General features: G+C 39.2%; 1 protein-coding gene across 3 annotated transcripts in view; it reads left to right on the top strand.

Moving 5' to 3' along the window:
- The first annotated feature begins 268 nt into the window (after nucleotides 1–268).
- LGR5 (leucine rich repeat containing G protein-coupled receptor 5) overlaps nucleotides 269–26,796 on the top strand; it is a 94,700-nt gene continuing 68,172 nt past the window's right edge. For all 3 annotated transcript variants that reach the window (XM_074573255.1, XM_074573266.1, XM_074573276.1), the window contains exon 1: nucleotides 269–720. In XM_074573255.1, the coding sequence (XP_074429356.1) occupies nucleotides 500–720 (221 nt within the window). In that variant the 5' untranslated portion in view covers nucleotides 269–499. The remainder of the gene's footprint in view (nucleotides 721–26,796) is intronic.

Consider the following 26,796-nt stretch of genomic DNA (forward strand, 5'->3'; position numbering starts at 1 on the left):
GGGGGGGACACAAGCTTCCCTTGAGGGGAAGGGAAGGTTCCGCCGCCCGCCCCCGCCGCCTTCCAGAAACCTCCGCCGCGCGCGCCCCGTTGCCCTGAGGGGAGATCATCGCCCTGAGGGGAGACCACCGCCATGAGGCGAAGCGCGGCCGGCCGCGGGCCCGGCGGGCGGGCGGGAGAGGCGGGAGGCGGGGGGACCCCCGCCTCCCGCCTCTCCCGCCCGCCCGCCGGGCCCGCGGCCGCCCCCGCCCGCCCGCTCCGTACGGCGGCGCGGGCAGGGCCCGCCGCGCTACGGCGGGCAAGGCTGGGGCGGCGTCAGCGGGCGCGCAGTGCCGGCTCCAGGGCTTTTAAAGCAGCGTGTAAGCTGAGATGCTACCACAGACAGCGGCGCGGCGGCGGCGGCCGCAGCAGCTCCCCGAGCCCAGACGGGCGCCCGCTTTTCCCCCCCGCCGCGCCGCGGGGCATGAGAGCGGCCGCCCCGCGGCTCTAGGTAACCCCCCATGGCGACGCCGCCGCGCTCTGCCCGCGTCTTCCTCTTCTTCCTCCTCCTCCTCTTCATCCTGCCGGGGCTGCGGCGGGGGGCGTGGGGCGGCGGGCAGCGCCCGCGGGGCTGCCCGGCGCCGTGCCGCTGCGAGCAGGAGGGCATGCTCGTCCGCGCCGACTGCTCCGACCTGGGGCTCACGGCCGTGCCCGCCAACCTCAGCCTCTTCACCTCCTACCTGTAAGTGTGGGCAGCCGGGGAAGGGGCTGGGGGAGGGGGCGAGGGGGACACCGGCGGCGGCGGGGCGGCCGGTCGGGGAGAGCCCGGGGCCGGGCCCCGGCGGTGACAGGAGGCGCGGCGGGGTCGGGTGCGTTTGCCGCGGCGCTGCCGATAGAAAAATGCCCGACTTCAAATAAGTTTCTAATCGCTTTTTAATCAGCGGGCGGGCTGTAAAACGTTTATAGGTATCTCGCTATCTCGGTGCCGGGTCCGGCGCCTGGAGGATCGCTGTGTGATGTGCCGTTCAGAGGGTAATTAAAAGCGATTGCAACAGCAGAAACCCGATTAGATCCGCAGGGACGTTATCTTCACCTTTGCTTCCCGGGACAGGGCTTTGAACTGCGGTTGCTGCTGATTTAATCTTTAACAGATCTCCCCTCGGGTTGGGGAAAGGCGATAAATAAAGGGAGCTGGCGGGCAGCGGCGGGGCAGCGGTGCGGTGCCCGGGCGGACAGGTGGCTGTGTGTGTGTGTGTGAGAGCCCGCCCGAGACCCCCCCCTCCGCCCGGGCATCCCCACCGGGAAACTCCTCTGCATAGGGACAGGGACGGCGAGGACGGAGAAACTTTGTATTAACCTAAACAAAAAAACCACCACCGCCCCAAACCGTGGGGAAACTTTTTCTTTGTTTCCTTATTTTTGGCAGAAGGGTCATCGTTTAGCGTCTCTTCGGTTTGTGTCTTGAAAATGTTGGTGCGCTAAAAGCGTCGGTTTAGTGCCCTCCTTACCGATTTCATATGGTTCTTTGTGATTGCGGGTCCAGTAGCTTGTTAATTTAATACCTACCCTCCACATCCATCATACAGTGTGACAGTTTCTGAATGTGTTTGTCCATCAGTATATTTTGACATGCTGTTGACATGCTGGCGACATGCTGGCTACTATGGTTACTGTAAAGATGCTTTTACGGAATTGTGTGTCTGGGACACTAAAGTGATAATTGTGAACTCACTTCTCTGTTCATACCATACTTCAAAGGACATAAAATGTACGTTGAATCTGAGAAAGTAGATGAAACTAAGCTAGAAATGGCCTTTCTAAGAGAAGTATAAACATGACAACATAGTCAAGGTAGAAATGAAGTGCAACCAATACGATCCAAGTACTAAGTATATGTTAGGAGAAGGCTTAGTTTAGTGAAAATAGGATTGGTTTGGAAAGAGGATGTGCAGCTGAAAAACTTTTCTAAACATTATGCATGTAAATACTCTTTTGAAATTTATCTTAATAGGGTCAGTTTTAGCTTATTTATCATAAACATTTCAAAGTCAAAGCTATTAGTAATGTTAAGAGATGGGAGTCAGCATTACTGAATGACCATTTACAGTAGAGCAGAACTTTGACTACGTAATTGAGATACGAATTACTATACGTAATTGAGATACAAAGACATACAAGGTCTGCCGCTGGTTTCAAAAGTAGCAGGTCAGGATTTTGGGTGTACTAGAGACACAATGTTTTCTGGTGCTTTGGAAAGCCATAAGCAGAAAGATAGTTAATGAAGGTATAAAGACATACTTAAGCTGTACCAACCCTCTGTCAAGAAGTAGATGCCGTAAATTCATGGTTGCTTAGAGGAATACTAAAACTGGAAATTTTAGCATTTCCAGTGCTAGAGAATGCACTGTTTTACTGTTTTATGAAGAAAAAGAGAACATAAACATGCACGATGATGTCAAAATACCACTGCTGGGGTCTTCCGTTGCAAAGATACATACCTGCAGTAATCTGCTTCTTGGTAGGGTTGTGATCTGCTCTGCACTTTTGTTTTTAAATCCTCTTGTCCTTCAGCAGAGGAATGTCTTTTTCCAGTCAAGAATTCCGTGCTGTTCAGTAGTGTACACCCTGAAGTAAATAAACCCCACTGTGGGACAGGCAGACTTTTAAATGGCCAAGGCTGCATACAGTAAAAAAGACATGCAGTATAACAGTATAAGAGACTGGTTCATACACATAGGCAGCTACACTTACCCTTTTCCAAATTTACCAGGCTGTTATCCTTCGATTGATTAATTATTGCCTAATTATGCAGAGTTGTAGCTCCTGCCTGCCTTCTGTAAAGAACTGTCAGGTCTAATTTTCTATAGATGGCTAAGCAATGGCAAATTGTAAAACATGCCTGCTTGTTATAGAGATGTTTGCCTCCCTGAGCTTGGTAGAGGCCAACCAGATGCTCCTTGATTTTTATTTTTTTGGGTTTTGTTTTCCACACAAAAAACAGAAATGTCTTTTTGCGCTGTGACAATTTTTACTTCAGATCAAAGCAGGAGATTGAAACTACATACTGGCATTACCTCTCTTTCCAGGAAAAAACCCCATCTTCAGCTGATTCTGTTCTTGCACAGTAGACATATCTGGCCAAAAGCAATCTGCAGTACTACCTTGTGTTAAGATTGGGCTTTTAAAGTGTTTTTCTATATTTTTGTCATTTTTATCTTATCTAGACACTCGCAAAGAAAAAAAAGGTAAATGTTTTCTTTGTGTGCACTGGAATTTGTGTGAAAAGCAGAAATATTGAGGCCATTATAGTTTATTTTATGTTGGGACAAATATGTACAGAACATGATATATTGTAGTGACTGAATTTTTACATGTATTTCATGATGGTGCTCTTGCAGCAGAGCTAAATGTAGTCTACAGATGGACCTGCTACACCTTTCTGCATTCTCATTTATATTCCCAGGCAGCAATTCTTGCCTCCCATCAAAAATCTTTTTATTTATGATTATGTGTTTGCTGCCATGAATTGTTAGACTTTTTAGGAGCAGACAAGGAGAATCCAGGAGTTTCTTTCCATGCCTTTTTCTTCATTTACTTTTAGGCTAAATAATGTACTCAGTGTATTTAATGCAATTCCTTTTGACATAAATGTGAATTCCATGTGTTGATGAAGGGCAGCACTGAGTCTCTGTTTCAAATTAAGAACATGTCACTTTCCTATCAGTACCTAGTAAAAAGAAGAAGCCAGAATCTACAGGTCTTTTGCACATGGGACCCTCATTAATTCTCAAATCAAGCCTGTGAGTTAGTGAAATATTGTTACCATTTACTGTGATGTGGAAAACTGAGGCAAAGAAGGGCTTGCTCAAAGTTAGAGGTAAAGTTTATGACAAAGCCGGTAATTAAAGCCAGAATGCCTTATTCTAACTCCATTCTTCAACCACAGGCTCACCCTACTTCTCCTAAATAATTACTCATTAAAAACAATGTAAAATCTGGCAACTCTCGTTCAAGAATATTTAGTATGATGAGTATATAAAAAAATCCGTTTCCATATCTCATATGATGACGCTATAGAAGATAGCTCTTAAAGATTTTGAGGGTCTCTGTTACATGCCTGGATAGCACAGAAAAGTAAATTCGTTATATATGCCAGGGCTGTCTTAACAGTTCAGATGCTGTCTTCTTTGTGATCAAAAACTCTCAGTGATAAACTTAGTGGAATATTTTAAGTGGAATATTAAGTGGAATATTTTCATAATGTTACCATCTTAGACTGACATAGACATGCATGCATACATGTATAAATGTTGCAGCATGTGGTATGTTGCCTTTTACATTACAGTTTACTTAATGAGTTACTTTGGGATATGTGTTATTTACATTAAAATTTTTAATTTTGAGTATATTGTAAATTTGCATAGTAACATTCGGGAAAATCCGATTCATAATTTTTAATTCTTCCCAGAAATAATTAAGAAAAAAATTTTTTTCAAAACTATGATAACATTGATAGTATTACAGTAAAACCTATGAAGAAGAAATCAATGCATATTTTAAGGTTCCTAACATATTAGTCTTCAAATCAATTTTGGTCTTCTGCTTCATTCATTGCCATTATATTCTATTTGATGATAAATATCCCTGTAGAACACAGTCAAAACTGTGTAGGCTATCTGAAAATGTTTAACACTACTAAACAGAAAAAAAATGACAAAAAATTTGGGAGAAAAAAAATTGTTTACTTTTTGAAGGTTAAAAAGTATATGCCCAGAAATTAGTTACACTTCTGAAATAAAAAGATAGTTGTTTCTGTGTCAGGAACACCCAAAAACATTAAGATCAACCCTTTGGGGTAAATTTGCACAGGTTTAGTTATGCTGATCTCAGTGAAAACTCAAGTCTCGTCTGCATCTTCATCTAAGGTATCTTGGGATTGACCATAGTTTTTCACAGAGATCAAACAGCAAGGTATCTTCTTATGAAGAAGTAAGCTTTACAAAGTCTCTTAAAACTTCCAGATCCCTTGACAAGATTTAGGTGTTAGGTAGTTAGTAAAATGTTTGCCTTTTCTTAGAAAGTACTTCTTTACATAGCTACAAACTTTATAAACCATTTTTGCACCTTTGGAGTTGTAAATAAATTGAACGTTTGCTGTGTGGTTGTTAATAATCTGAGTCTTGTCCCAGTTGAGGATGAAGGCGAATCCAGGTTTTAGATTTAGAATTTAGTGTTAAATCCCCCTTTTGAAAAGAAAACAGGGCATTTCCTCTCTAATCATGGCAATAGTAGGTATGCAAAGGTAAAATGTACTTATAGGTACATAAAAACTAAAGAAGTAACAAAATATTTAAAGTTCATATTTGACAGTTTTCAAGTGATTTGCTTTAAATTTCAAAACATAATATGTCAACTCAAAGTTAGTTTCTTTGTGAAAAACTTGGATTAAAAATGTGTTTAAGAAGAGAATGTCACCCTTCCAACTTGAGAATACAATGCTAAGAATAACTCTTAACATTGCTTCCTAAAGAGCCTTGTGCTGCTCAGAAGGGGGAAAAAAGGCACTCACACACTACCTCTCTCCTTTGTGGCGTTTTCTCGGTAGAAACGCTGCGTAAATTGACAGGGAAAAGGAAGCTGTCTTCAAGCTGGTAGAATATAAGGAGCTGGCAGGGTGAAGGCACCTTCAATTTGGTTTGGTATCTGAAGTGCATAGGACAATTGGCCGGGCAGAGGGAGCCTGACTCCAGCTGAGAACGCGTGCACTGGGCTGACCTTCCCAGTTAGCATGCCAGCGAAGATTAGGCTTTCCTCAAGTGCTCCCTTGTTAACCCAGTCTTTTCTCCAATGTCATTTGTCTTTCAAATGCTTAAAATTGCTACCAATTTTGCAGCAGTCCAGATTGCTCTCTTTTATTCTGTTTGCTGGCCAAGATAATATTTCATCTGCACTGCTTTCTGAATTCTCTATTGGTTATTTAAATGGTCTTGATTAATAAAATTTATGATATTTTCCCTGACTTCCTTCCTTGAACTGTCCAACAGATCTGATTCTTTTCCCAGTAAAAATCATGGTAAATAAGGTGTGGTTCCTTTGGCTTCAAGTAAACTGACTGACGGCAGAACATGATGTGGTGTTTTTGACATACCAAAACAGCTTTAGACTTCAGTTAGGAAAAAAATACCCTAACGTCTTTAAAAAAAATGAGTTGTGATCAAAGCATGCTTACTTCTCAGAGATTTAGCAATTCATGTGGCAAATCCTTATGCTACATGCTCCGTACTGTTTACCAAGAAGGCCTGAGAAACTTCTGTACAATTTTACTGATCAGATGTGAGAACTCTAATGCCTGGAGAATTATAAAAGAAAGAAATGGAGTTGCAGAGAGGTAGGGCCTGAAGTGATGTTACTGTTACTTGTTGAATAAGTGCTACCCTCCTCTCTCTTGGAATCAAGGTTTAAATGAAAATCACACAAAACTAAGACAATGAACAGCTTTGACTATAGATAACAGTAAATCATGGTACCCCCTGTTTTTAGTGCTTGCCAAGAAGCAAGCTTTTTTTTTTTTTCTAAAAGCCTAGGGACAACAGCTTGGAATTTTTGAATTAGAGACCTTGCTTGGAATGAGTATTAAAGCAGCAGCACCCAAGTAGAAATACCATCCTGGAGTGTCTTTGCTATTTGGACGAAAAACACCGAGAGGTGTGATCACTCAAGCTGAGACAGCACAAGCCAGCTAGTGTTATACTAGGCACCAGCAATACCTGGAACTCCAAGCAGAAATGAAATGGGATACTAGTGCAGATCCCCAGGAGCTGGTACGGTATGTCCCCAGCTTGATAAGGCCTTTGCTAAAGCAGTGCATTCTATATGACCTCCCAGTTTTATTATTTTGCTGTGTTTTACTAAGTTTTAGCTATGAGGTTTTGGTTTTTGGGGGTAGTGGCCACAGCACTAATGTCCGTCCCAGAAAGGACAAGTTGTATTTTCATGGCTAGACACGGCTGCAAAGAATAATGATTCTGAAGTGTCGTGTTACCCAACAGTGATAATTATAATAATCAGCCACTCCCAAATTAAGATTTTATTGGTAACAAATGGGCTCTTAGTTTGGACCCAATTGTATGATTTGGCTCCAGTCCTGCAAATACTTATCCAGATACTTAATTTTAGTGTCAGGAATGGTTCCACTGAAATCACATGTGCAAATGTTAGTCGGATCAAGGCCTTGAATAATTCTAAAACAATTATCCCCCTCTCCCAATTATCAACTGATTTGTGTGGAATAGTTTTACTAAGATGTTCTGCTACAGCGTCTCATTACACAGCCTAAAGCATTATGTATATCATAAATCGTTTAAAGGCCTTTCTTTCCAAATTTTTCCAAATCCTATGTAAAATGAATATTTAGTTTAGTCTGGAATGCACTGTCTTTCAATAGCATTAAGTTATGTAATTGCAATTAAGTAATTTTAAGGACACATTTTTGATAAAAAATTGCTAAAACTTTTTTGCATTACAGTATAAAAGTATAATCCTTTTGTACTAGAGATGTAATATTGTGCGTGTGGAGATATGTGTGTATAGATAGGCTTTGGGCAAATTAAAAAAATTATCTGTCAGCCTAAAGCAGTACGAACAACTACAGCTCCCAACACACAAAATCTCTCCCCTCTTTTGCAGACACTTGAATAAATGCTTTCTTTTTATTGAGAGTAACCATGCTTACTAATGTTACCAAGCTTACACATTAAATACTTAAGTAATGCATAAGTATTTGCTGGACTGGGACTTATTTCGTATAATGATTGTGTATAACTTAACCCTTTAGTCTTATCATTTTTTTGTGCTTGTGTCACACAACTTTTCCCATGAAAAGTGTAAAATAATTCGATGCTGGTATTTATGAAGGGGAGGTAGGCAGAAAAGTCAAGGTGGTATTTAGTACTACTACTACTACTCTATTTTCTTCAGGTTTTTTGCTGTTAGTTCCTTTACCAAACACTTCAGTCTGCTTTGCTTATGGATGGTATAGATGCAGCACTGGTATTACACAGAAATAAAGCTTCCCTAGCCCTTGTTTCTGCAGCAGTAGCCATCTTACGATGCCAGTTATACCATGTCTTCTGGATTCTGTGATAGCATAAATGCTAGTGTAAGTGAATGAAAGAGCAGATGTGAGATGATGTCAGCATTAAGGGAAGTGTAACCACTAATTTGGCATTCACTGAGTCTGTAAATGAGTCTCTCTGTACCCTGAGGGGAGAAGTAGGTCATAGCTGGCAAAGGAAGCAAGTAAGATAAGACAAAATTCTCTCTCACCCTTCACTGAAAGTTACCTGTTCTGAACCACCTTGATGAGTAACTTGCCTTTGGGTCTTTCATCCTTGATCAGTTTGGCGTGGAGGCTGCCTCAGAAATTAAATCTTTCTCCAGTTGGTCTCGCGCATGATGAAGTTGCAATTATGTTTGTGGTGGGGGGCGGACCAAGTTGTCCAGTGTCCACAAATGAGATTAAATCCTTATGAAGGCACAGAAACCAAAGTTTCTTAAACAACCTGGTTCACAGATTGCCATTTTGGAAGCATGAGAAAGGGGCAGGAGCTGCTTCTGGGAATAGGGAGTATGATCAGATAGCTGTAGCTGGGATCTAGGTAGCGAGACCTTTGAGTTCTGCTCCTGGATACAGTAATGAAGTAGTTTACAAATTTAAGCAAATCATGCAACTTCTGTAGTCTTACTCTATATATGTGATGGCTGGCACAACTACCTACAGTTGAGTTTTAGCTTATTTGGTAGTGGCTTATAGATGCTGGAGATCTGTAGATTAAAAACACTTAATGAGGTGCTAATTAGGAGTATGGCATGGTAAAATAAGGTGAAATCCCAAAGGATTTTCTTCTCTTCATAAGGATGTGTGTCTGCCTTTCAGTTTTGTTCATGGCTGTCTATATGGGCTGAACTCAGAGATATGTAAGATTCTTTTTGGAACAAGTGAAGTCTATGCAGGCCTCTGAAAGCAATATTTGACCTGCTGACAGCAAAATACAGGATCCATATGCTTGGTGCAATGTGGAAGTATTGCCTGCACCCGTGCTGAAGTTATGCAAAGACAGGGATTTGGAAAAGGGCCAAAAGAAGTGCAGGTTCAACCTTGTGACCTGACAAGGGTCCCAGGGAGTAAATTCCAGTCCTACAGTATCCCTGCATAAAGCCTCACTATATTGACTTCAACCTGCTATGGGCACACACAACTACAGGAAGATGAACAGAGAAACAAAAAAGTGCATTGTGAAGAAAGAGAAGGCAGATAGCTTGGGAATCCGTCTGTATTGGTGCTATAGAGTAGTAAAATGTGTCTCTCATCAGGCAGCTCAACCAATTTTAAACCCTCAGGAGAAGTGGCAGTAATGCAAATCACAGTTTACATTTGTGCCATGTGTCTGCAATAAGACTTTGTAGGGTACAGTTACCTTGGCATAGTTATGAGAAACGTTTGTGACTAACTGGCCCTAGTGGAGATAGGTCTAAGTATATAGTTGGGGTAAAGAGTAAGGGTGTGCAGTACTGCTGCTGGGTGTTTGTAAAAATTGGGTGTGGGGCACTGTGGAAGAGTAATTGGTAGCAGAATAAGGGGTTCACATGGTGTTATTTAGGCCTATTACTGAAAAAGGACAATGTGGAAGCTCATGATCTGAGAATAGCATCTGAGAAGGCTGTAAGTTCCTCAGCATATGGAGGCTTTGTGCTGCCTCTTACTGGTTGCCTAAGCATGTGTAGAGGAGTGTGAACTGCCGAGTGCCAGAACTTTACTTCTTTCTGGCCAAGACAGAAGATGTGAAAAGAAAGGGCAGGACAAGCATCTTGGAATATCCTACCTGCCTGAAGGCCAGAGACAGTACGGAACATAGCTGAACACATTCTTGAAATCTTGAAGTACATGTTTTTAGAATAAAACAAATGCTTTCTGAATACTGATAAGGCGAAAAACTTTCATCTGGAATAGAAAAAGCCATTGTGAAGAAGCAGATACATGTGGAGGAATATTGTAGCAAAAGTATTTCTTAGGTTACTTGGATGGAGTGTTTAAAATAAATCATTATAGGGAATGGAGAAAAAAGACCCAGTGCCAGATTCATCTCTACATGTCATTCCATGTGTGTAATTTAATAGACTTATGCCAAGAAAGACTTCAGGTAGCTTTTGCTCTGCTTATACTAATGGAACTAACTTAATTCTTTGGAATTGGTACTGCTTGAATAAATTTAATTTGAAAAATTTAAAGATTTTGGAAAAGCATTAATTAATATAATTACAATGAAGCATTCACTTCATTTTCAATATGCCAACTCTTGACAGAAAAGCTTCTACTATGCCATTACTGTGCATGGTGTCTGTCTTTTTGAAATAAATATAAATCAACTTCTTTTTTTTTTTGCAAAAAATGATTTCAGGCATACAGCCAAGTGATCATTATTACCTTGTTTGTGTCAGGGTGTAGACTCTGGCAGGAGAGTTGTATTGTGTTGTGTTAGGGAGCTGTGGTCAGCTGTACAGACTTCCCAGCAGTTTGAGGAAGGAGGGATTTTCGTTTGTTTTTCACTTTTGTTGTTGTTGACAACATTCAGTGAAAAGAGCAACAGATTTTTTTTTTTGGAGGATGCTTATACAGCCCTGTTTTCCTGTTTTTCATTCCATTTATCATAGACAGAAAGAACCGTCATACCAAATAGAGTTATCAAAATCACATTTCTGTACATATTGGTGCCTCAGCTGTTCTGCCTTCAATGGCTGTCTCTGGTCAATCTGTGAAGAATCCCATAAACCTGAAGCCAGATGTGGTCTGTTTTCTCCATTTATCATCAATCATGGATATAGCATCTTGCAGTCATGTACCTCTATGTTCTTGCCTGTCTGACTATAGAGGAGTGCTGTAAGAGCATCAGATTTCACAAGGAATTTGTAATATCCAGATTCACTGCATGGTATTATTTACTGTGTTGCATCTCTGTGTGGGAAGTGTATAGGGAAATGCTGCATGGTCTCAACATGCTGCTAGTTTAATCTATACTGATAAGGGTTTGTGAAAACTAATTATGAGCCAATTTGGTTCCCAGTGAAGCTAGAACTGAAACTCCTTTTGATGATATGGATTGAGCTCCTGATAAGTCACAGTTAGTTTTATTGTAGAGGGTTCTGTTGGGTCACGGTGAGCCTAATCTAAGGAAATTACTCACTCTTTGTCCAAATATGACCATATGTTGAGTACACAAACAGATTTGTTTTTCATATTTGGTGAATGAATAATTACCTAAGTACACAATGATAGTAATTAATTGTAAATGATATTCATTAGTGGTTTTGATTATCTCAGCATGGAGACCTTCCATTAAAGTGTTCACAGCTTTTATAAGGCAGCATTATGGTGATTGTTCAGTAAATATGTACTGATCAAGATTAGACCAAATGAAAACAAGCAATCCATGTATCATCATGTAACAATGTGAATTTGGTAAATGGATGGACGCCCTAGCCACAGGAGAATAATAACAGAAAGATGTAAAGGAAGAAAAAATACCTTAGCAGCAAAGCATTATGTCCATATTCCGTCAGCTACACTACTAGCATTAAAGATAAATGAAATACACATCTAGCTGTACCAGTGTGAAACAAAATCAGACATGAAATAAGCCTTCTGTTTGTTCTCTATGTATAAAATTGTATTGTTTATCAGAAACAATTCCACCGATTAAAACATTTGGTAATCTAACAGTTATTAGCAGGTTTAGACATTAATCTGAGTGTTCCTCTGTTCTATCAAGTCTGTTCACAATGAAATGCCTTGGAACAGCACTAGCCAAAGTGACTCTTTGGAAGATGGGTCTAAAGAGCTGACAAAGCAACTCATATTTGTATACTGTTTAACTCATGGAGCAGCTCCTGGCTTATTAGGCAAACTGGAGTCTTCAAACAGTGTTAGAGGCAAAGGCCTGAGTCAGTCCACTTGGGTGCAATTAGAGCAGACCTGTTGCTACTGCAGTGACCTTGGCTGCACTTTGGGAACGCACGGTTCAAGACTATGTAAGCTGACCTGAAAGAAACAGCCCAGGGCTGCACCACGTGGGAAGGATGACACAGAATAAAGGGAACTCAGAATTTTGCTTTATGAACTACGGCACCATTATTGATGAGGATAAAATATGAAGTGGAATTTCTCAGTAGTTACAGTATGAAAAAGAGGCTTTGAAGTTGCATACTGAGATGATTCTACAGTGCTACTTCAGAGCATATAATTCCTGAGTAAGTATTTTAATGGTACTATATATGCAAGTTTTTCGCTTCTAGTTAAAAAAGGCAGTTTTTGAATATTTTTGTCAAGTGTCAGGGCAAGTATAAAGAAATAACTGCGCACAGAGATTGATCTCAGTGCACAGGGGTTTAAACATGGACAGAAAAAAACCCAATAACATTCAGATATCTGTCTTTCCTTTTGCATCATCATCCATCAGAATAGATAATAACAGCTCATGTAAAATCAAGAGTTTTATTTCCTATTAATATTTTTTTATTTCTTTCATATTCATAAAATCATGTTGACAGGGTTGTCTCTGACTGCCAGATTTAGTAAAAATATGTAAGTAAATGTTCTGATAGGTGAGATGATGGTTATGTTTACTGCTGGCATGAGATCATAAACTAACTTTAGAATTGTTGTAGAGCACTCGGAGCACAAATGCCATTAACATAATATATTCAGTATTAATATATTAACATAAGACACAATATTGATGGATAAAAATTCAAACTGGGCAAAAGAAAGTACACGTTAGACCATGAAATAATCTTTTCAGACATACGACGTGGCATAGACCTGCAATTTTCTCTAAATAAATAAATAACACTTAAGCTTCCCACTGTAGAGAAGCAAGTTTGAGATGTCACCATGTAGGTATATACATGAGGCTGAGTGATATTAAAATGAATAAAAGGTTGATTTGAATACGAGTTCTGTACCTCATGCTACTCTTTCAGTGTTTCACAAAGCACGTGATGCTGTTAACTTTGAATGGTACTGATTAAGAAGAATTCAGTAAGGGATACTGGAGCAGAGTTTATGCTATTTCTAAAATCCAGGCCTGACGGGTGGCTAGAGGTACTTTTTGTCATTTTAAAATATTTTCCTGTGTACGTTACTTAGGACAGCAACGCAGCTCACAAAGAAATGTCTAAGGCTGCTTTTTAGAAAAGCACAGATCGTGGGAACTGTTCCACTAATCAGAACTGTTGGGCAAAGAATGTCAGTGTCCTTCTCTGGCTTCTGAGGAGGTTTGCCGTGTACTGTTGTCTGCCTCCTCCTGAGAGGGCTACTTAGAGGCAAGTGAGCCACATTCGAACTGATCCACAGCTGGGTCAGTGAAGCGCTGTTCCCCAGTTCTATGAAAAACAATGAAGATCTATCAGAACTATCAATTTAGTTCAGTAGTGGAAATCATTGGCTTTTCTTAGATCTTAAAAAACTTAGATCTATGTTCTTAAACTTTCACATTTAGAAGACCTGACAATATAACTACAAGCTTTGCTAGTTCTGGATATAGGTGTCTGGTAAAATGATTGGATTTATTATACATATTAAGTTTTCTGGAGACATAAACAAATGCAAGCTAATGCAAATGTGTGCATCTTGAGGCTAATGATTTCAGCTGCAGTGCTTCTTTATAGTGTAAAACCTCCGTACACTCATTAAGTCTTACCCTTAAAGTGTAAAATATATTAAGATGTAGAAATCAGTGTGTGTTTTTCTCAGTATCTGAATCTCTCATTCTGTCAGAAGTTCTGTTACACATTAATTTTTTCCTTGGATACCAAGGTATCCTATATTCATGGGAGTTTGGCAGTTACATACTTTTGGATACAGCTGCAGACCTAGCTGTTTTGTGTTTGGAAGGAAAGAGGGGTCATGGTGTGACTGCTGTGACATCAGGCAATCCAACTGTGGGAAGTATTACCTCCGTATCATCTACTCAGTGCCTGGTGCCTTCCTAGTAAGTCTGTGTTCGCTATCTGCATTTCTAGGTGCCTATACAGCTTTTAAGACCTCTATTCTTACCATCTTTAAGCTATTAAAGTAGGAAAGAGATGCCTTGCATGGGAAAACAAAGCTTTTTTAAGCTTCTTGTCTTACTATTCCAATATAGGAAGAGGTTTTTCATAAGATTTTTCTAGCTATTGAGTCTGAATTACATCTCTCACTTTTTAAGACACTAAGATAAGATGAGGAGGATTATTTCATTTCTAAGTTGCAGTTGGTAGAACACATACAGATATTGTATGTGGCTGTATACATGCTGGGAAAAAGGTTCTGGCAAATATTTGGGCCTCAGAATATTTATTTTTACATTAATGTTTGTATCCTGTGTCATTTAAATGTGCCTGGCAGTCACTTTGGAAATCTGCACACCTCTACAACTACATTGATTAACAACACGAGTGTGACTACAAGTGTAGAGGCAGTAGAGAATAAGACAGCTGGCTAAATCTGATCCTCAGATCACTGACTAGATTTCTGTTATGTTCCTAGGTCTGTCCTCTTTGTGGAAGGAGTTATTGTCAAATAAATCTGAAAATTGAGTGGTCTTGTTATCACAGTGAACTATGTAAGCTCGGATAAAATAGAATCGAACTACTGAATAGTCTACAAATTATAAAGCAATTAAAATAGGGAAAATCAGAGATGAGTTATTAAGCAACCTGTATTCTGAAGGGCAAAATAAGAATTTGCAGAATGGATCAGACCTAGGTGATTATATCTCATTCTATCAGCAGCCATGCCTGTTTTTACAGATACAAATAACGTGCTTTTTAAAGTATTAAATAATGATAGCTTTATGATTACAGGAATCTATTATGAAGAGGATTGTTTCTCATTTTGAAGACAAGATATATGCATAGTCTAACCATTGTATTCATCTTATCTCCAAAAAGATCAGTTGTAATCTTTTTTTGTATGCTCTTATGGTTTTTTAAATTCCTTTTAATTAGAGTTCTCAAAATAAATAGTGAATGTTCAGGGAATACAAAATTATTTTTTTTTTCAATTCTTTGCTTACCAAAATAAATAAAAAAAAACAGAGTAATCCAAAATCAGTGCAATTGCAGAAGCCAATTTTGAAAGCCAATTTTGTTCTTTGCTATAATGACTGTGCCTGAAAGGACAACAGAATGAGGATGTAGTGGGCTCGTTGGGTTCAGTCCAAAGATTGTACTTGAGGGTAAGTAAGTCACGAAATCTTATAACATTGATAGTTTAGTGAAAAAGATGAGAAAGAAGGCAGGAAAAGCCTGATTTATATGCTTTATTTTCTGTTATCTTTTATCTATACACTTTCTCGTCTGGTCCCGTCAGCGCAGAAATCTCCTCATACAAAAGCATAAGAAACCAAAACGGACTTTTTCTCTGAGCTGTGAAAAGTAACAGATTAAGGACTTGCTAAATCTGTGAGGAAAAACAGTTTAGGAGAAGTAGACCACCAAAAGTGGACTTCCAAGGTGCCAGCATGCGTACTGACTCCTGACACTCCCAGCTCAAGAACAATTCCCGATTTCACTTAGCAGGGCAGAGCACTGGGGAAAGAACTCACTTCCTCTGCAGCTGAATTCTTTGAATAGGAGCTGTTTGTCCTTGCTAGTTAAGTTTCTGAATTCACAGAATTGGAAGATGGTGCTCAGAATTTTCGGGAAGATTGGATTTGGAATAGGAAACTCAGAAAAAATGTGTTTCCGTGTTAAGAGTCCCTCTGCAACAGAGACAGTTTAAGATGTTCGTGTTGGCTTTCTCCCCTTCAAAGCCAGTTGTTCTCACCCTCCTGCTCTAGGTTTCATCTCTGTCGGCTCTGCTGACTCAGCTGTTTGTTGGGCTGTGCTTCTAAGCAGATCTGTGAATAATCCGGCTTAAAAAGAAACATATTTCTCGTCTTTGAAAAATACGTATCTCATTTCACTGATCTGTGTTAGAATGTAGCCAAGAAACAGCCAAACCAGCGCAGCTGAAGGGACAGGGACAACTGGTTGAGAGTACAGTGAGCGACTGAAGGGGAGTGGAAAACTTTTCAAGTATTCTTGTACCATTGCAGGTTCCAATACAAAAATGAACATACAGAAAACCATAGGGATGGGATTTTCTTATATTTGATTTAGTTGTAGTGATGTGCTGATTATCAAAACTCTTTTGCCTTGATTAATTGGGTATAGTTGATAAAGACAGCATTTTGTAAAAATTCCATTGGAGGTGCTTATAATAGGCACAATAAAAATTCTTCAGACTATTCCAGATGAGTCTACAATTCAGCAAAACTGAGCAGGTAAACATTTGCAGACAATTTGAGTTCATTTGCAGTGGTTCAATTTAGTAGTCAACCGAGGAAAAAAAATTTCACCCAGACATAGCTCTATAAAAGCAATCGCCCAGAGCAGCAGTTCTTCAATTTGTGAGTCAAATAAGTATGAAGTTTATACACCAAATAATTTCAAAATAATGACTGGGTAAAAAACTTTTATAAAATGGGGAAAAAAATATTACCTCCACTTTGTATTAAAGTACCCACAGGTAAAACATTTTGTCTGCTTAATGGCAAACTTTACCCGAGATAAAGATATCCTTAGCCTATAGACCACATGAGAGAGTGAAAGAAGACTTATCAGACATGAGCTTACAGTTGGAAATGCCACCTTACTCTGAAATAGCTATGAAATATATTGTCCAGAGCAGAACTTCAACAAATTAATAGCAAAAAGACTCTAATAATTATTATTAACGCTATGGAGAGCACTATGGCATGTGTGTGTATACTTGACATCTTTCTACAAGAATAATTCTGTTCCTTCAGACACTGTGGCACTATTATGATGCAATAACAGGCAAAAAGCATTGTAAGAAGTGATTACAGCATCCAAATTCAAATATATTTTCTGTTTTTACCTTATTCCATATGCAGAAAGAGAATATTCTCTTTTGCCTCCTTGCTTGCTTTGAAAATCAAGCCAAACTCTGCATCAGCAACCAATGCTGAACAAATAAAACAGATAAAAATATGGCAGTCACATTTAATAAATTATCATCTCATATATCACTTTACAAAACAAACCCCAGAAGATGGACATGTTTGTGTCTCTAAAAAACTCGAACCATTCTCCAATTTTATGTTTCGCTTTTCTAAAATTCAGGAATGTAGGAAATGGTACACTTAGGGCACTGAAGAAAATGTACCTTTATAACTATGAATCATCTCATTGTGTGTCTGTTACAGTAGCCAGAAGATGCACTTGTACATGAGACGTACAACATGGCAATCTTGATCAGAACTTTTCTTTTTACTAAGATTTGTGTTTTAACATTTTCAAGGCAGTTCTGTGTTTCTTGATTACCAAATAGCAAATCCCCCAAATTTGTTTTATAGTGACATTCTCTATATATAACATTGTAAGGAATTATATTAAACATATAACAAGATAAGTAGAATTGTATTTTAAAACTTTGCTCGTCCCACATAGTGTTTAAGCCAAAGAACACTGTTATATATACTTCTGTAAAAAGTGTTTTTTAAAATTGACTTTATTTGTTTTACAGTTTAGAAAACTCTGCAGGTAGCCTTAAGAGCCTGTTCAATTCATTATCATTAAATCAACAACCAGAGCTTCTTTCTGCCATTCCCTGGCAGGATTAATGGATTTTGGCATGATTTGTGCATTTAGCAGTGAAAGCTCTTGCTGGGTAAGCTAGCAAGCTTGACTAATTCTCAGTTGTGCTAACTTCATAAACCTATTTTAAGGTTTTAACTTTGACTAAAGATTAAGGTAATGTCTTCGTGCTGCTACCTTTGAATATATGATACTTTAATACGATTATGTTTAATAAGTGTAAATAAAATATCGAATATCTGTTGTATGCTACACATGTGAAAATAGGTATGCAATGGATATTTTACAACATCCTATAAACTGTCGGTTTTGATGGTTTAAAATGAGATTGCACAAAAAAATAGATGTATTAATATAAAAACACCTACATATATTTAAATGCTTGAAATACTAAATGATACACAGAATTAGTAAACTCCACAACAGGAACAGATTATTTGTATTTCCAAACAATTTATACTTGAATCAGAAAAGTGAGCAATTATGATTTGATTTGATTTGATTTAAAGCTGGCTTGCTCAGAAAAGCCATTTTAACCTGTAAAGTGTTCGAGTTACTGTTGGATTTTTCACCTTTCCAGACAACCCTAGAATCAGTATTCAGAAAAGCCTAAAGAAAGGAGAAAAGAGAGGAAAAAATATTTTCAGCCTGTCTGACAAGACTACATAAAAAGCTCATGATCAAAGGGTCTTAAATACACGTTACTGGTGTGACAAACAACATTTTTGTCCTTTTATTAGATTTATTTTTCTTCTGAAAACTGCAGTGGCCAGTGTATAGTTTGTGAAAGAAAGCTGGCAGGGTTGTATTCTTTGATTCCTAATTAACACCTTCAGTCTCAAAAGAGAACTAACAGAAATACCATAAAATGTTGCAGCTGCATTGTTATTCCGCTTGGTTGGTTTGTTAAAAGTCGGCTGGGCATTGGCAGCTGCAATAAAGGAAAAGCTCAATGGATGTTTTGTATTGTGCCCACTGAAGTGAAAGAAGGCAACCATTTTATTTTCAAATGGGCAGCTGCATAGTGATGTTTAAATGGAGCTAAATGTGAGATTTACTGTTAATTTATAGTAATTGGTTATAAATAAAGTAGCAGTATAGCTTGGCTTTCATCTGTTAAAGCCATAGAACACAAATTGAAGGGAAATGAGTTATGAAGGGTAAAGAGGGAATAGTAAAATACTGGAGTGATGTAACTGCTTTAAGTAGCATTTTCTTTAGAAGCAGTAATGGTATTCAGTTTTGCAGTGTAATGCAGCAGCCACCTTGGAAGCAAGTAGCCAAGCCATTCTTTAGATCGTGCTTTGAGAAGTAAAGGTAGATGTTGTTTTGTCCCACTGTAGTGAAAACCAAAATTTTAATGCTGAGATCAGAACTAAGTGCGAGTCTGCCTGGAGAGCATAGGTTTGTATTTTTGGTAGTAGAATAAAGGAGGCATTTAACTCTGGTCAGATAAATCTCACTCACATTCAAAAAATGCAATTAGGGAAATATGTAAATCTAGGTGTTTCATCAAATGCTAGCTAAGGGGTTACCAGTTCTTTCCTTGCACAATGACTGAACTAAAGAACTTCAGTGTCTGTGTAAGAACCATTGTCCCAGCCCCAGAGCCCGTTGGAAACAGAGTCCAGACTGGCCGTGGGAAATACCTACATATTTGACACAGGCCCCATTTCTGAGAGAAAAGGGGGTGGAATAGAAAGTATGGAGATTTTACTGTTGCATTCTAATCAGCCATGATCTGCCTAATTTGCTTTGATCAGGAAGATAAACTAATTTTCCTATAGGCTGGATAAAAGTAATTAGCAATCCAATGCTTTCATGTTTTTGAAAAGGGTAAAGAAAAGAAGAGCAGAAATTGTAATGGTGGGAGCAAAGTACCCCTTTTCGGCTCATCTGAAAGCACTGTTGGTTGAAAATAGGATGGTGCCACAGGAGAGAGGCCCTGATTAAGGTGCCTTTATGGGCTGGGATGTCATTATACACCATGATCTATAATGCTATGCAGCTAAATGTTTCTGAAGGTTAATTTCACATGGGTTTTAGTATATTTAGGTTCTGTTCTCTTTTATGGAAAAAACATATCCCATGTCAACAGTATGTCTGCCATTCTCTGAGGATGCTGTTTGATTTCCCGGGGCTTTTTAGTATCTTTCTCCACAACTGCGTTAGAATAATTTGGTGGTTAATTAAGGCTGGGTGGGCTGCTACCATAAGGCTTTAAGGTGAGCGTTTCTAAGTCCACATAGTGAATCAAAAACGCCAAAGCCAAATTACTGGCTATCTCCGTCTCCTGATTCTGTTAGGTAACACCTGTGTGGTTCGGTGGGCCTGAGCTGTGACTGTTGGCCTGACACAGGCACTACTATGTAGTGTGCCTCCGCTAAGTTTTCTGGAAGCTTTCGCTCCTCTTCTCCCTGGTTTTGGCCATTCCATTTAAGTATAAATCAAGATGCCTTGAAAGATTCTCTAAAAACCCCTTAATATGCAGACATAGTGAAATGCCAGGACACAGAACTGCTGCCTGTTCCCAGGCAAACAGTACTCATTCAGGTAATCTTACTGAAGTCTGTAGGCTGCAGAACTCCCCATTTTTAATCTCTGTCTTTAAAATTAAGATTATTTTAGAAATATTTATTAGCCATCTTAACTAGTATTAAACTAAGAAGCTTTCAAAGATTATGTGTTTCTGTAATTTTTTATGCTTGACTGCTGTCGATCAGCAGTCTGGTGCTCTGTCAGTAACATGCCTATTATCATAAGCAAACATCTCTAAATTGTCCATCATACATGATTTAGAAGAAATTACTGGACTGCATTGTTTAGCTTTTGGCTATGTCACTTTCGCAAGCTTGATTTACAAAGGTATAGAAAGTATTTCGGGGGGGCATTAGGGGCCTAAAACACCCATTCCTTGTGGAGGCCAGACAGACCTTGCATAACATTAGGGCCTCACATTTGTACATACTTTTGTGCTATGCAATAATAATGCAGAGAAGAATCATGTAACCTTAGGCTGTACTAAATGCAGGTTAAGGATTACATCTTCCCCAAGGTCTCCCCATCTTTTGTATGAATTGAGTCGTTCAGCAGGCAGTTTCAGCCAGCCTCCTTAATAATTCTGTCCACCTACCTCTTTGTATTTTGCAAGTTGTATTTAAAAAGTCAGATAAGCATAAGGACTCTGTTTATCATTTGTGTTACGGTTGTATTGCAGACTACAGCCATAATTGGGATTGTGGATCCACTCTGTCAGGAACAGTTAAAATACAGAGGCAGGCTCTATAAAAGCTTTCATAGGAAAAAAAACCTCAGCTATTTGTGATGAATGGGAAAACCATTTTATGGTGTGGATAGAGAAACAGGGGCATATGTTCTATCTCAAAGACACTCCTATTAAAAAAATAATATCCTTTAAAGACTGAGTTTGGAAAATTAATTTCCCCTGCCAGCAAGATGCATTGAATAGTATTTTTGGGGAAAAAAAATATGTTCCTGTATGATAGCACTCTTAAACTGAAGTAGATAACAGATTTTTCAGTTGTCTTTCTACATCCTAAAATATGTTGGCATTGTGAACATCTGCAGGATTTGCATTCCAACCCATGTGATGTCAGCTGCAAAAGCTATGTTAGATTGAATGTGAGAACATGGTCACAAAAATAAAAATTGATGGAAGAGTTATAAAGAAATGTAGAAGCATTCATTGAAATACCACTGAGAGTTGCGGTTAGCCTGGGAATATTTATTGGTTTTGCATAAGGAGACAGCACCACCTCATAGATAAAGCATTGATCTGAGATTCAGACTTATATTTTATTTAATTCCCTTATTGCATTGCTTAGTGCCACAGCAAAATTAGTTCGTCTCCCACGCTACAGTCTCCTCAACTCCTAAATAATAGTTAACTATTTCTTTATGTTGTTCTTTGAAAAGTATTGCATAATTGAATATTGCTGCACAAAAAGTGCAGGAGGGAAAAGGCAGCAAGCACGTTATTCCTTAGGCACAGAAAATTCTTCCCTCACTCCCCACCAGTACACATCCTTCTTGGATATGGGTTGGCAGAAGTTGCTCCCCTGGCACTCTCAAGAGAAGAGATAGCAATTTTGTCTCAGACCTTTGAATTACATCACATTTTCTGTAGGATGTGAGCTAGAGTGCAGATTCCCACAGCTGTTATTCACAAACCTGAGGAAGGACAGGGGATTGCTTTTATCCCTCTTTTCAAGTTGCACAGAAATTAGTTTCCTAAATCCTTGGAGTTTTTCAGAATGAAAACCATGAGGAAATCGGAGGATCTGTGACTCTTACAGGAGGAAGACACTGACCAACATTATGAAAGTTGTCCTTCTTCCATAGTGTTGTGTTCATTACAAGACCGAGGGTTTTTGAAATAACTTTCTCCTGGTAATACGGAAATAGACAACTCTCAAAATTGTGCAGAAAAATATTTTTACAAGGAATACTTCACACTTTTGTGATGTCAGTCATTTCTAGTCCCAAAGGATTCAGCACACATACGACGTCATATCTGCGTAGAATTTTTTAGGAAGATGTGTGTGAGCTCTGCCCTTGTTCTAAGCCATCTGGAAACCATCAACAAAGCACTGAGCCTGACCTTACCTGAGCACTAACCTTACCAAAAAGGATGGTTTTTATCTAGAGACACCTAAGAATCTGCATGGGAGAGAAACCTGCTCCATCTCATTGAACCTAGAGGAGTCTGCAAGATAGAAACTCACGTGAAGCTGGGCTCCCTGAGCTCTACTTTCATGAAACACATCCTGTGTTACAGAGAAGAACGATTTCGAAAGTCTTTTAAGTGTTGTTACAGCCTAACTTGCATTCACTTTCGTTAGGGTTTTACTAATTTTTATTAAATCATCCTTACGAAGTATTCTGTATTTCTAGGAAGACTTACCTATTTATATTTTTATAAAAGAAAGTCCAACAATCAAGTCACAAGTCTTAACTTATACTGACAAATGTAAAGACAACTTCTTACTTTCCCACATAAAGCAAACTAGTTTCTTTCATTAAAAGAAGAGCTTGAGTAAGCAACCAGGCATTACAGTATGCTTCAGATGTCAGAAAACTTAAGTTGTGTTGGTGCAGAGAAGGAATCAAGGAAGCAGATTTCTTAATCTAATTTTCTTGTACAACCACTAGTATAAATATTGTGCATACATTTTATCTTGTAATTTAGTTGCTCCTGAAGTCAGATGAACTGGTATTCCACTCCAGATTCACATGCTGATCGAAAATGCAGCTGCCTAGAGTAAGCATTGTCTCACTCCCCTAACAGTCAGTGTAGTCCTAGTCATTGCAGAGCATTGACCAAAAAAAGTCACTTATCTGAAGATGAGAGAAATCTTTCTAGATTAAACTGACTACACTAGGAGCCCAGAAGCCTATTTCACATGCAGACAGCAAACTTTGTGGTGTTAGGAGCTGAATCCCGGTCTCCGAGGTCAATGCAATTGCCTGAGCATAGGTATCTATCTAGTGCACTCGATTTGCCTTAGGGTATCTTAGCTGGCCTTCAGCTGTCCCTTCAAAAGGCAACAGGTCATGCCATAGGTCATAATGTTATATTTGCCAGGCCCATGGTGGGTGTCTCAGGTAACTGAGGATGTTTCGAATGACTCTAGATGCCTGTGTTTAGCAAACTAAATTGAATCTCCATTCTTTAATGCAGCTGGAGCTTCATTTAAATGCTCACAAATATGTACCTTACGCCATTTAAGGTACTCCAGGTTATCTGAGGTGTCTCCATGGGGTACATGTGATATGGCCTTTACAGGGTGTGCATCCCCTACTGTATGGAGAGTGTTGGTTGGAAGCCAGGTGGGATACCCTAAGTCACCTCAAGAAGTGACCCACAGATAAAAAAATCTGGCCTAGTTTACTTTTAATCAGGCAAGAGACACATGGCATAGTTCCCCTAGAAATCTTCAAGACATATGCAGAACTGCAGTATTATTAACACAGTAACTTGAGGTGGGGGGGAGGGGGCAGGTTTGGAGTAGAAAAAGCCTTCTGTTTAAACTTGTGTGATTGGCTTCATGTTACTTTTACAGTGAGTTGGGCTGAGTGTGGATGATCTGTTATGCCATGTCCAAGCTGCAGAGAGTTTTCACATTTAAATTGTGAGGTCTCTTCCACTGATAGCAAAAAATGGGTGGGACATGTTCGCACAGGTGGACAATAAGGCAAACAAAAGAAGCAGGTGCAAGGTGTGGCCTTCAGCCATAGTTCATGTGATTTCACATATATAAATCCTTGACTAAGCCGCTCCCTTTCAACAGTACTATAGGGAAGGATAATCTTTGTGTATCCATGTGAGGGATGTCAGGTGAACTTCACGGATCCCCAGGCTGGGTGTTCTTGATGTTCACAGTAAATTGTCCAGTATGGTGAAAAGGTTGATTTCTTCAAACAATGAGATCTATCTGTACTGGGAAAATTTGACAGGGGTCTGATTTTATTTTTTTTTAATATTAAAAAATTTGCCTAGCATTGCATCATTGGCACCTCAAATTTTGCCTGGAGCCTCCTGTGTATGATCTTGTTCCGTTTTTCTTCTTTTCTGTGATGCATAAACATTTTGACATGATTATTTCAACAATAATAATAACGAAATGCCTCGTGCCTGTCACAATAGCTCATATCTTGGCTTGGGTATAACTTACTGGATGCAAAATGCAAAAAAAAATAAAATTAGAAAGGAGAGAACACAAACATTGATAGGATGTAAGAACAGCCTAGAAAAAGAATTTGTGTATGTAAGGGACAGAGGCTGCTCTATTTGGAGAATGATAAATTAATACAGTATTGTCCTAAAATACAAACACAAGGCAGTATGTAACATATTATAAATTGTTAAGCCTTGTAAATACGTAACGTTTTTATAAAATATCGTAAAGTAAAAATGTTGAATTTTTACAAAGTTCTTGTCTTTACTTTCAATATAAAACAAAAAGTCTTCTGAAATCTACTTAAGGGAAATTTTAGACTTTCTTTAGATAAAGCAATCAGGTTGTGCTTTAATCAGTTTCATTGTTGAATTAGAAGAAACATACCTTCCACTCTTAAAATAGTAACATAATTGTAAAGTTGTCAGTCTAGAGTTCCTATTTGAACTGATTGCACTTGATAAAAATAACAAGCCATGACAAATAGCGGGGCTAGGTTTCAGTAATTCACTGAAGAATGTCTCTACCAAGTCTTTGTGGCAAAATGTCTTGTTTGCAGGACAAATGCAGAGTTGAAATAACAACCCATGAATACCACTGGTGAAATGGCTATGTACACAAGGTGAATGCTAAAGTTTTCCCTTCTGAATGGACCTTTTAATCCAGGCATTATCTAGCCTCTGAAAAAGTCTTCAGTGGCCTTACGTACAGATTAATGGGAAAAGCTGAGACTCAGAGTTGGGCTATTTGCAGAAACAGTTTTCAAGATTTACTGATGGTTGACAAATGCCATTTAAGCTTTCAAAGCCATCAATATGCTATTGAAAGAGATTTAGAGGGAAATCCTCCCACTATAGAAGATGAAGACTTTGAAGGATCTTGGTGGAAGCCCTTGGTCTCCCCACCCCTTCAAACCTTTCACTGGCTTCCTTCAGCATATAGAGCCCTGAAACGCGTGGCTATGGGAAAGGGGGGGGAGGTCCCTTTCAAAGGCGTTTGTATATAACTGAATGTGCCAATCTGCTTTTGTTCAGGCATGAGAACTGAATAGAAGTGTTTCCAGAAAAAGTCTCTTGTGCTCATGGTCAGCTTTTCAATAGGCTTTCTGCTAATAGATTTTTAATATGGGAGCTGGAAATGGCGAAATACAAGTTTGAAAATTTTATTGAATTAAAAAATTGCCCAGAGGAGGCTCTCTGCCCTATAGCAGTTGTTAACGATGCTACAATTTCCTTCTCTAACACTGGTTTTTGAAGAAAAGTAACCTCATACATTATACATGTGACAAGACAAATCACCTGAGCTTTAATTATTTCAAATAATGCCCTGTATTTTTTCTGCAGACTTTTTAAAACCTGTTTCTATGTTCTTTCTTTTCTCTGGTTATTTAAAAGCTCATTTTCAAATGACATGCCTTTATTAAAAAATGTCCATTATGGGATTAGGTTAGAAAAAAAGACACCTTAGATGATCATGTTTTTGTTAAAGGGGTTTTAATTTAGGATCAGGATGGGTTGAAGTCCTCGCTTTTTCCTGTGCTGTGCTGAATCTGCAGGATTCAAGATGAAAATTCTGAGGAGTTTAATATAAGTGCACAAAGGAAAAAGTGGCAGAACCCACTGGACAGTTCTGGAGAAAGGATCTCTCTGGAATCTCTGGTGGATCGTGCAAGGATATACCGGGGCTTTATTCAGGAAGTTCCGAATGGGTTTGTGTTTTTCAGTCAGAACTGATGCCCACAAAATCTCCTTTGTGGTCCTTTTAATAGCAACATGTCTATCCGTGTAGAGCCATGCGGTGCCATCTTCAGTTTGATGCAAGTATGCAAAAGTTGAGATCCACATGCCAAGACCATGACTGAGAGGGTTGTCCTTCACCTCTGTAATCTTCCACCACTTTCCATGTGGGACGGGAGAATGAAGCCAGCCTGTGGGCTGAGGTAGTCCGTTTATACCCTGCGTGTGGTGTGAAGAGCACCAGTCTGGATGCCACCAACTCCAGACTCCTCATGAAGGGACAGCAGGGGTGACTGGATTCTGCAGAGTGTGGAAAATAGGGTAACACCTCTCAGCAGAAGACCTTCTTCTTCTTAGTGAGTGCCTTGACTTTATTTCTGTCCTATATTTCATTTCTACCTGCACTACTTTCAAGCTGTCATCCATTTTGTCACCATTTGGGGGAGGAGTGCAGCAATAGCAGTATGTGGCAGGTACTGTCTTGTGCACTCTTGTGCAAGGCAAGACCAGTGGTCATCAGCAGTTGCTGTTGTGTAGGAGGTGGGTGTGGCTGTGTTCATTTGTGCTACTTGTTAATCACACGACAAATTGAGCCTATAAGAGAACTCCCAGAGTTTCTAAGCCTTCTAATTCCCAAATGTTGATTCATCTTTGCCCAGAAGGAAACATCACAATGCAGATTAATAT

This window comes from Larus michahellis, chromosome 1, assembly GCF_964199755.1.
Source record: "Larus michahellis chromosome 1, bLarMic1.1, whole genome shotgun sequence".
Lineage (NCBI taxonomy): Eukaryota > Metazoa > Chordata > Aves > Charadriiformes > Laridae > Larus > Larus michahellis.